This window comes from Aulonocara sp. 'chitande type north' Nkhata Bay, linkage group LG4 (genome assembly GCF_057382095.1).
Source record: "Aulonocara sp. 'chitande type north' Nkhata Bay isolate Kocher_YH1m ecotype deep benthic linkage group LG4, A_spYH_male_GT1.1, whole genome shotgun sequence".
In the NCBI taxonomy this organism is placed as follows: domain Eukaryota; kingdom Metazoa; phylum Chordata; class Actinopteri; order Cichliformes; family Cichlidae; genus Aulonocara; species Aulonocara sp. 'chitande type north' Nkhata Bay.
The window spans coordinates 7,728,695-7,738,826 of NC_141347.1; the positions used below are offsets into that span (position 1 = coordinate 7,728,695).

The window sequence follows — 10,132 nt, forward strand, 5'->3', positions numbered from 1 at the left end:
AAGGTGACAGAGAGGAGAGAGCAGAGCCGGAAGTGGCGCGCCCGACCGCTTCCCACACCTCCCCGTCGGATCGGGCTGTACAATCCGACGGGGAGTGAAGTTATTATTTTATTAATGCACAATACAAATGAATTATTGGCGGTTTGTTTTGAAACAACTGTAATCTGCATATTTTGACTTGATTTTTAAAGTAGCTCTAATATTCCGTCGTAGCTTCGTTTCAGGCTCTATCCATGACTTTGTTGGTTATATCTTCAAAGGAACCAAAACGATCCAGTTATTTTGGACTTTTTCTGGAACAACAATCGCTTTGTCTCATACGCTACAAAAGGCTGTGAAGAGTCAGAGGGTGTGTCTTTCTTTTCATAAATTAATGTCGACTCAAAACTTTTTTTATTAGCAAAATCAAGTTATGCACCATATATTATTCATTCAGAAAATATAAACTTCGTACCAATTAGCAAACTTTGTACAAAGAAAATAAAGATATAAAGACGGAATCATAAAGGTTAACAGAGTATTAACTCACTAAATCAAAGTCTTCCAAAAAGTAAACAAAAATGCAGTTTTTTTTAACTAAAGTCAAAGATTTAACCAACAAGTTTAAATCGTTTTTCCAGTGTAGGGTTGGTTTGGTCTTAAAAAACGAAATTTATGTATATATTGCTTACACAAGTTTAATAAAACATTAACACCCTATTTGACTTTGTTTTCCTTCATAAACACTCCGAACAATATCATAATGTCGACTCAATGCATTTCCTGAACGATTCGTTTTACGACAATTGTCGTTATTTTGCGGCATCCCGCCATTTTATTTGCGAACTCGACACAGTTAGCTATTTGTCGCCGCTGCACGCTGTGGGTACCCTGAAGATCAGATTCTTGTTACTAATAGATCCAAGTATATTATCTCCTTCAGTCGAAGTAAGTTTGTCACAAAGGACCTGGTCTACCTGATCTCGCGCTTCTTCTTCTGCTACATGATCTGAAATTTGCTAAACGCTGGAGGAGAGAAGGTAAGACTCCGCATGTTAGCATAGTGAGCTTGGTGGCTAATTCGAAAGGCTCAATTAAGCGCTAAACAAGTCGATAGGACTTAAAGTAAAAGCTGTTAGCGCGTACATTTCAGATATCGTTGCCGTGCTGTTTGTAAGTTAAGGAAGATGTTGGGTGAAAATGAAACGCGTGCTAGCCTTATGGTTGTAGGAGTGTCGTCGTAATCAGGACAACAGTTAGCATGTACCGAGAACTTCCGCTCTTGGGGCTGTCGCGTGCTTGCTTTAATGCCCGGATTGACCAGCATATAAGCGTCAATGAAGTGATCCCCCTGTTGTTGCAATAGGTGAAAAATGACGCAGTTCCTACCACCCAACCTCCTGGCCCTCTTTGCTCCACGGGACCCAATACCTTTCCTACCTCAGCTGGTGAAGTTACCCCACGAAAAGCACCACAATCAGCCCTACAGTGGGATCGCCCCGTTCATCAGACATTTCGAGGTGAATGTAAAGTCTTCTGTGCGCTTTGGTTAGCCCTTCTTCTTCCGTCCCGCATTAGTCCTGTTAAATATCTCCTTTCTCTGACCAGGACCCGAGAGATGCCCCGCCTCCGACAAGAGCAGAGACCCGTGAAGAGCGGCTGGAGAGAAAGGTGAGTATTCAACCTGTTCTCCTGCACACAACAGCCCATAATGACACCGCGAAGAACGTTTGACTGACAGCTTTGCAGACACAGTAAGACTGGCACCGTGTAAGAAAGTAGTTCAGATTACATTCAGAAATATTCAGTACACTGTAAGTCCAAGAAAACAGCCACACAGAGAGAGGACCGGAGCATTTAGCTGTCACTGAATGATCTGTACATTATACAGCTTTATAGAGAACAGGAGGAGTCAGTGTGAGGGAGGAGCTGTGCTGGAGAGCAGTTTGTTCAGTCACTTCCTGTCCCTCATCGACTCAGACGCCTCCCGATTCTGACCAATGACGCTTCCAGCCAGCTGCTGCCAGAGAACGTCTGCAGGCGGCATATTTCAGATCTGAGGTGACTGACTGACCCTGTGCTGCTCCAGTCTTGTTAACCACAAAATCAGAGAGAGTGCTCCCAGAGTACGCACCGAGGCCTGAGCAGTTTCTCACTTAGAAGCAGATGTGGTTGGATAGTTTTTTGTTTGTTTGTTTGTTTTTTTTTTAAACGAAAAATGTAGCAGTAGCAGCAGCATCCGCCTGACAAGAGGCTGGTGAGCAAACTGAAGAGCGAGGAAGGATCAAGAAGCAGCCTCTCCAGGACCTTTGAGTAACCGTGGCGTCCTCCACAGCACCGGCACCTTTTCCTGCAGCAGAATCAAGCTGAAGAGAAGCTGAGAAAGTTGGCTCAAAAGGTTACAAATGTGTGTGGGGTTTGAGGACTCACAAGCACACGCTTCAGTCCACACACACAAATGCAAAGCAGTGTGAGCACACGTAAAACTACTTTATAAAAGCTTTTACCCGAACCTGAAACCAATCATTTACACACCACAGAAGAAGTTTAGCTTCAGTAGCTGGATCGTTTTCTCTGAATAAGCTTTCTGTTCATGCCGATGTCTGAAACTACGCCTAACGTCCCTCCTGCTCACGTACAAAACTTTGAATATGTGTGCACGAGTCGCCCCATACGCACACGTCACGTTGCATGCACGAGGTTCACACTGCTAGCTTTGCACAGATCCACAGATGTAAGCTGTGTCCCGGTGTAACACTGAGATGTTTCAGATCATCAGACAAAAAGAATGCACGTTTCTATATGAAGCTTTTATTATTAAGGGGGAATGATAAATGCTCTGCATTTGTATGGATTGAAGCATGTGCCTGTGAGTCGTCAGGTTACACACAAATCCCTGCACACATTCGTGTTGTTCCTTCATGCTTGTGGATCATTTGTAACCGTTTTGAGGCCAGTTTCTCTCCACACTGCTGGACAGCACAGGGTTTGAGCACCGTGGGATCTGGTTCTTCTTCTTCTTCTTTCCACACTGGAGCTCTTTCAGAGTCAGGTTCTCCCTGATCAAGACCCTCAACTACAGCTGCACAGATCAGCCAGGCAGCCGGCTCTGGAAGTGCTGGTGGTTCCAGACGTCGTCCATGTGTAGACGATGGAGGCCGCGGTGCTCTTTGGGACCTTAAATACTGCACACGTTTTTCTGCAGCCTCCTTCACCTACAATCCAGCCTCTGAGGACAACTCCTTGGACTTCACAGCTTGGGTGTTCTCTGACTTGGACTGTCAGCTGTGGGACCTTTTTATAGAGAAAGTGTTTCTTTCCAAATAATGTCCAGTTCGCTTTATTTACCACAGCTGGGGCTCCAGTCAGGCTGTAGACATACCATCTGACAGGTGATCAGTGGAAACGGGCATCTTGTAACTTTATGGGGTGTTTTGTGAAGAATTTAGAGGTGGGAATGAATTTAATCCAATGCTGAAAGAGACTAGAACAGATGAAGCTCTGTGAAGTCTGTATGTGTCCGGTTTTCTGAGAACAAAGCAACGATCGTTAAGAAAGCTGAGCACTAACCATTTCTGTGAATCTTTTGTTTTTGTAGAGACGAGAGAAGATTGAAAGGAGGCAAGCAGTAGTAGAGACAGAGCTGAAGCTTTGTAAGTTCCTGACACGGCACACGCTCTGCAAACGCTGCATGATGTGGTGATTTGGCCTAATGTTGCTTTTCTGTTCACATGCTATCAGGGGACCCTCATAATGACCCCAACGCACAGGGCGATGCCTTCAAGACTCTGTTTGTGGCACGAGTGGTTAGTATATTCAAATAGCTGCCTGCCCAAGTGTGTTGGGCTTGGGTTTGTTGGGTGGGGGTGTTACCTGTCTGTGTGAACTCTAAATATCTTCTTTCTACAGAATTATGACACCACTGAGTCCAAGCTTCGCCGAGAATTTGAAGTGTACGGCCCCATCAAACGGGTACGTTTACACGGTCCCGTCTGAGTAATGTTGTGCTTAATGTCTTATTTATTCAGTTACTACTATTTTCAATTGTCGCGTACAGTACACACCTGGCATCGGCACACTTGTGTGTTGCCCCTTAACTATCAAATGTAGCTGTGCAGCAATGGTGAATCGAACAGGATGTTTGAGCCGCGCTTCCAGCCGTCCAGATCCAGCTAAGCCTGTTCTGCAGTCTCACAGTATCAGTGTCATGCAACAAAGATATCAAGGTTAGCCTTTAAAACGGTTGCAGGTCACTTTCTACAGGAAGACAAATGTTACTCTTGATTATTGGAGTACTTTCCACATGCTGTAATAATTGCATTGACTGTCGGGCTCGTGTGCTGGACACGTGTCCAGTTGAAGTCCAGTGTCTTTCTAAAGGTGCTCTGACATGAGCTTTTCTCCAGATGTCACTAACAGCTCATCTGTTGAAATCATGGCTGTGCATAAATGAAGTGTTGAAGGCCGAGTCACGGCAGCTCGTTCAATCCCAACCTGCACAAAGCTGTGTCGTTACCGAGGTGTCACACAAGGAACGTCTCATTATGAGGAGAACCAGTGAGCTCTCTCATGACCTTTGCAAACTGGTGGCACTGGTTACAGAAACATCTCTAAACTCTGCAGCAGTGCTGGGCCGTAGTGGAGAAGTGATCATTTCACCATAAACTGGTCACAGGAGAGCCAAACTGAACTCATCGTCGTTGAATCAGGAGAGCAGCTCATTCAAACCCAAACCTCTGTTGTCTTGACAACGACACACCGTGGTCCCCGAGTCTGACAGCGAGCTACACGGAGCAGGGGCATGCTGTTCCCTCGACGTGCTCCTGTGTCGTGAAACCACGAGTGTTGCTATAACAACCCCACGCACATTAGCTGGTACTCGATTGTCATGGAAAATGATCAAAGTCCAGTTGAGCCAAGCTGGTAGTAGTGGGAAAGGGCTGTTTGGATGCCGTAATACCAGTCCGTGTTTGTTGGTCCAGAACCACACCTGAGGACCGGACTGGTTTGTGCATACAGCAGCTGTCAGCTTTCTCCCATTCCTCGTTATTACACATCCTTTATGGACAGCTGTGGTTGGATGTGTTGCGTGTGTGTAGCATGCCTTGTTACTGACTTTGATGTCAGTAGCACCTTTAGAACATCAAAGATCGACGATGTGTTCAGTACTTCTATTATGAAGACAAGCTAACGCATGTGCACGTGCTGGGCAGGTCGCTCAGGCGTAAACTCACCAGCCACTTAATAAGGTCCACCCTGATAGTAACAGGTTGGACTCCATGTTCACCTGAAGAGAAAAACTCATGGATTCCTCAAACTGTAGTCCGTATCGCCTTCATGCACATCCATGATGCTGAACTCCAGCTCCTCCATGTTTCAGTAGCACTCTGATGGATTCACATCTGTGACCCAGAGCTCATTTATCCACAATGAACTGATTGTCATGTTCAAGAAACTGATCGACTTTATCACACGGTGTGTTATCCTGCTGGAAGCAGCCATCAGCAGAGGGGCGTGTCCTGGTCCTAGGTGGGCGTGTTGCTGTCAGTGCATGCACATTCAGGATGCTCTTCTGCTTACTTTGGTTGTAACAACTTGTGATGTGAGTTACTGTTGCCCAGGCCTGCACGATATGGCCTAAAATCCATATCACCGTATAATTTGAAGCATGTGCGGTAATGATTTATATTGTGATATATTCTTTTCTTCTACTGTTGTTCCAGATTTACATAGTCTACAACAAGAGGACGGGGAAGCCGCGGGGCTTTGCATTCATTGAATATGAGCATGAGAGAGACATGCACTGTGAGTACCAATATGAACCCAAACATAGTTATGTTACTTAAAGACCAAATACTGTGTGCAGGGCATTTCTCCTCTGCAGCTCTGTTTGTAACAGCAGCAGCTTTCTCTGTAGTGACTGCTGCTGAGTGAGAGCCCAGCTGCTGGTTAGTGCTGGAGCTCTGCTGTGTGTGTGTGTGTGTGTGTGTGTGTGTGTGTGTGTGTGAGTGAGAACGTGCGTGTGAGAGAACGTGCGTGTGAGAGAGTGCGTGTTGCGTGTCATCAGTCTGGTCTAAGAACGGCGTTCTCAGCAATAAAGACTTGTTTTCTTTTTTGCATCTTGTGTGTGGGGGCGGGGTCAACTGTTTCATTTGTGAGCCTGAACATCTTTGCCTGTCAAAGGCACATTGTCTTTTTAACTGTTAGGCCTTGTAGCTTTGTGGAAGAGCAGCTCTCCCGGTTGGACTATAATGGTAAGCACATAGTCAGACTGGTCACCAAGCATTGAATGGGTTTTTTACCAGACATGTGTCAAAGCCCACGTTTTACAAACTTTTATCGGTGGTCTTCAACCCTGGTCATGGTGAGATTAATTCAGCCTTTCCACACTAGCGAGATACGTTAAGCTGGTGGCGATGCCACAGTAAATACTGTCTCTTTAGTCGAATGGTGTCATCGAACACAATGACGCCATTCTGGGATGTTGGTGCAATCAGCTCTTCAAGACCAGAGTTGCTGAATCACAGTTGTGTAGTTGGAGCAGGGGATGAACTGATGGGGAATGTGGGGTAAACAGTGTATTAACTGTATGTTGTTCTCATTGCCACTGCAGCCGCCAATCTGTGATGGCTATTGGCCAGAGCTGGCTGGCAGATGATGATGGTTATGATACATCTACACCCTACTACCACAGCTCAGTATATGGTTGGTATAATGGGTTTGTATGATGGGTAAGATTTTTTTCCACCCTCCATCTCCTACATAGGGATAGGGTTCAATGGGTAAAGCGTCTTCTTGCAGACCCTAAAGAGCTTTTATTCAGACTTTTACCATTGAACGCACCCGACCGCCTGTCCTAAATGTCACCTCAGGTTAATGAAGGCAGTGGTAGCTGAGCCTGAGAGAGCCACACGCATGATTAAATGGCTGCCATTCGCATTAGCTGGAGTTTGTTGTGACGTGGAGTTTGCAGTCTTTCTCATTGCACAGCACTAAATTGCTGCAATGCTTAACTTGGCAGCCTTACAAACTGCAGACTGTCACCAAAAAGCTTTAATCTCATCATTTATTTACTGATAATCTTGTTGTTCATCACAGTGAAGAGTGAAGCTCCACACGCTAATCAAGAGGTTCCTGTGCTGTCAGCTCAAAGAATAAGTGTTCCAGGATGGGTCCCCAACAAAATGGATAAGTTAGTGCAGGGGCTGCAAAACATCTTTGACTATCTTTAACATGATTCACTTGAAGTTTCCGAGTGTCGTGTATGAGCCCCCCAGTTTGGGTTTTCTTCCCTCAACCAGGCTTGTCGGGGTCATGTGATCAGCCCCTTTGCGCAGCCACAAACAAACCGTTGTGGTTCTCAGTCTTGCTCTCACTTAGCTTTAATGATTGTCACTGCGTATCCAGCAGACAGTAAATGCAACAGGAAATGACCGCCCGGGGCCAAAGTTTCCAGGTGCTAGTTTTTACAATTCCAGTTTATAACATCTGCGCACTGAATGCATCTCAGCCTACACATCCATGGCATGCCAGTGTTAGGAACATTTCTTTCTCAGTAGGTTGGAGTTGTGATAAAGCCAGTCCTGCAAAGAAGCCCAGTTTTGTTTGTTTTGGGTTTTTGTTTTATATTTTTCCACGTTTCCTTTTCCCCACGTGGTCCATGTCAGTAGGACTGGTGGTAAAATCCTTCTTGAAGAGGGAAAGGGTTCGGGGTATGGTAAGTAGATGTGCTGTGACACTGTCGTGGTGTGGAGGTACTTTAGTGAGGCCTTAAAGCTCGGCCTGAGCCTTTCTGAACTCTTATCAGTGAAATTATGTTGTGTCTGGAGGGTTTTGGTAAGGCCCCTTTCATGGATGGTAACGTTTTAGCCTTGGCTCCACACATCAAGTAGCTTAGTCTGGACCGTGGCACGTTCTTCCATCAGTCAACATGGGTCATAACATTGTGTGGTACACGAGTGGACAGTTTGCCAGGTGCTGATGTTCCTACTGTATGTTGCTCTCAGTAAACCTGTAAATGAAAGCAGCTTTGTGTAATAACAGAAGCTGCTGCAGCTTTTTACCAACAGCTCGATGCATTTAAATCTTCTAGAAAACAAAGTCTTATTGTAGACGTGTCAGCGGGTGGCACAAAGGTTTAGCAGCAGTGAATCCAAACATGCCACAGCTTTATGAAACAGCACCTTAGTCTATCAAACAGCAGCTCTTTGGTGTAGCTGGTGTAGGACCCCGAGTAAGTAAAAGAAACGGTGTAATGTAACAATCACTCTTCGGGTGGAAGGAAGTCTACTCCCATTATCCTTCGACTTTTGCCCAGAGAGCAGCCATGTCGGCTTCGCCTGCTCCTGGTCAGTATAATAATGCACTGTTTGTTTCCTTAGCCATATTCCCTCGCTCCCTTTCCTCACCTTTTATCTTCCCTCTTCCCGTTACTCTTCTCCAGCCGCCTATAAGCATGCTGACGGGAAGAAGATTGATGGCAGAAGGGTCCTGGTGGACGTGGAAAGAGGACGTACTGTCAAAGGGTGGCGTCCTCGCAGGCTAGGTGAGCACTGCTTTCTAAGTTGTTCGCCGTTAGGCGTCCCTCCACTGTGGGACTGTAATGTGCAGCGCCTCTGTTTTTACAAGGTGGCGCTGTAAACATTCGCCTGAAGAAAGCGGACTTCTCATGAACATGTTAGAAATGTTTGTGGTTTCTCTGTCTAGGTGGTGGACTGGGTGGCACCAGGCGAGGCGGCGCTGATGTCAACATCAAGCACTCTGGTCGAGATGACGCGTCACGCTATGACGACCGTCCTCTTGGGGGGTGGGTCTTCGTTCTACATTTGTAATTTGACGTAAAAATACAAACTGCTGTAAATACTTATTGCAACTGTGCTGCCCACAGTGACCGTGACCGTGGAGACCGGAGGGAACGCAGCCGTGAACGGGACAGGGACAAGGACAGAGAGCGTCGCCGGTCCCGATCTCGCGAACGCCGTCGCCACACCCGTTCCCAGGAGCGAGAAAGGGACCGACAGATCGTAGCAGCAGAGGACAACAGTGGTAGTAACCGGCGTCGAGATCGCGAAAGGGAGCGTGGGGCGGCATCGGGAGGAGACAGCAGGAGCAGGGAGAGGAGTCGAGACCGGAAGAGAAGGAGCAGGAGCAGAGATCGTAAAAGAGACAGGGACAGGGCGAAGGGGCCAGAAGGAGGGGAGGAGATCGGCCAAGGAGAAGCTGCCCCCGAGGTCGGAGAGCGCATGCTGGAGGAGCACGAGGGAGAAGCGAGTGAGGGCTTAGAGGAGCGTAGAGACAGGGACAGGGACAGAAGGCGTAGCCACAGGGACAGGGACAGACGCAGGGGAGATCGGGACAGAGACAGGGAGCACAAACGGGAGCGTGGCGAGAGAGACAGGGGCGATCGGCGAGAGGAACGGCACAGCTCCCTGCGAGATGACGTGGGCCCTCAAGACGACATGGTAAACGAGGATGATGGAGGAGTGCCGCCACAGATGGAGGAATACAGCCAGGATGGGATGATGGCGGGCCAGCAGTCTGCGCCGTCAGCTGATGGCTACGTTTCCAGTGAAAATGGCTACAAGATGGAGGCTGCAGGAGACGAGTATTGAAACGAAGCGCCCGTCGGAGCGTCTCGTACACCGTCTGTGTTCGTTGACCTTTGTGATGTCAGAGCCTTCCTGTCAGTCTGTTTCTGTAACCTGGTGTCATGGTACGCTCAACATGACCCCACTAACGTGTGCCACTACATCACACTCTCATTTTACTGTAGCGATGGTTTTGGTTGTAGTCCCCCCCCCCCCCCAAAAAAAAAACAAACAAACAGACACAAATAAACTTTGTTTTGAAATGGGTCGATGGTGTAGCCGTTTTAATTTCCAGATCTAGCAGCCACGTGACTTTGGTAAATGTGTCCCGATGAGCATCCTGTCAGGTTGAAGATGTAGTGTTGTGGCAGTTATGAGCTCTTCTGTTTATTCCTTTTTATTAATCGCCTGCTGTTGGTAATATTTGCAAGGACATTTTAATAAAGATGTGACTTAAAGCCAGAAAGTTTCACGCCATTCACTTTGCATCCTTTGTCCATGAGTCTACGAAATAAAACATTTGGCACAGTCTCCGATCAGTTCTTACAAACCTGTCACCCCAGACC

The 10,132-nt window shown here is 47.0% G+C and overlaps 1 protein-coding gene across 1 annotated transcript; it reads left to right on the forward strand.

Moving 5' to 3' along the window:
• Positions 1 to 804: 804 nt before the first annotated feature.
• On the forward strand, positions 805 to 9,802 carry snrnp70 (small nuclear ribonucleoprotein 70 (U1)). The gene is made up of 10 exons (XM_086288208.1): positions 805 to 1,019; positions 1,346 to 1,499; positions 1,588 to 1,650; positions 3,578 to 3,632; positions 3,721 to 3,785; positions 3,889 to 3,951; positions 5,703 to 5,784; positions 8,423 to 8,524; positions 8,686 to 8,785; positions 8,867 to 9,802. The coding sequence occupies exons 2-10, from the start codon at positions 1,353 to 1,355 to the stop codon at positions 9,588 to 9,590; spliced, it is 1,401 nt and encodes a 466-aa protein (XP_086144334.1). The 5' UTR covers positions 805 to 1,019; positions 1,346 to 1,352; the 3' UTR covers positions 9,591 to 9,802.
• The last annotated feature ends 330 nt before the right edge of the window (positions 9,803 to 10,132 follow it).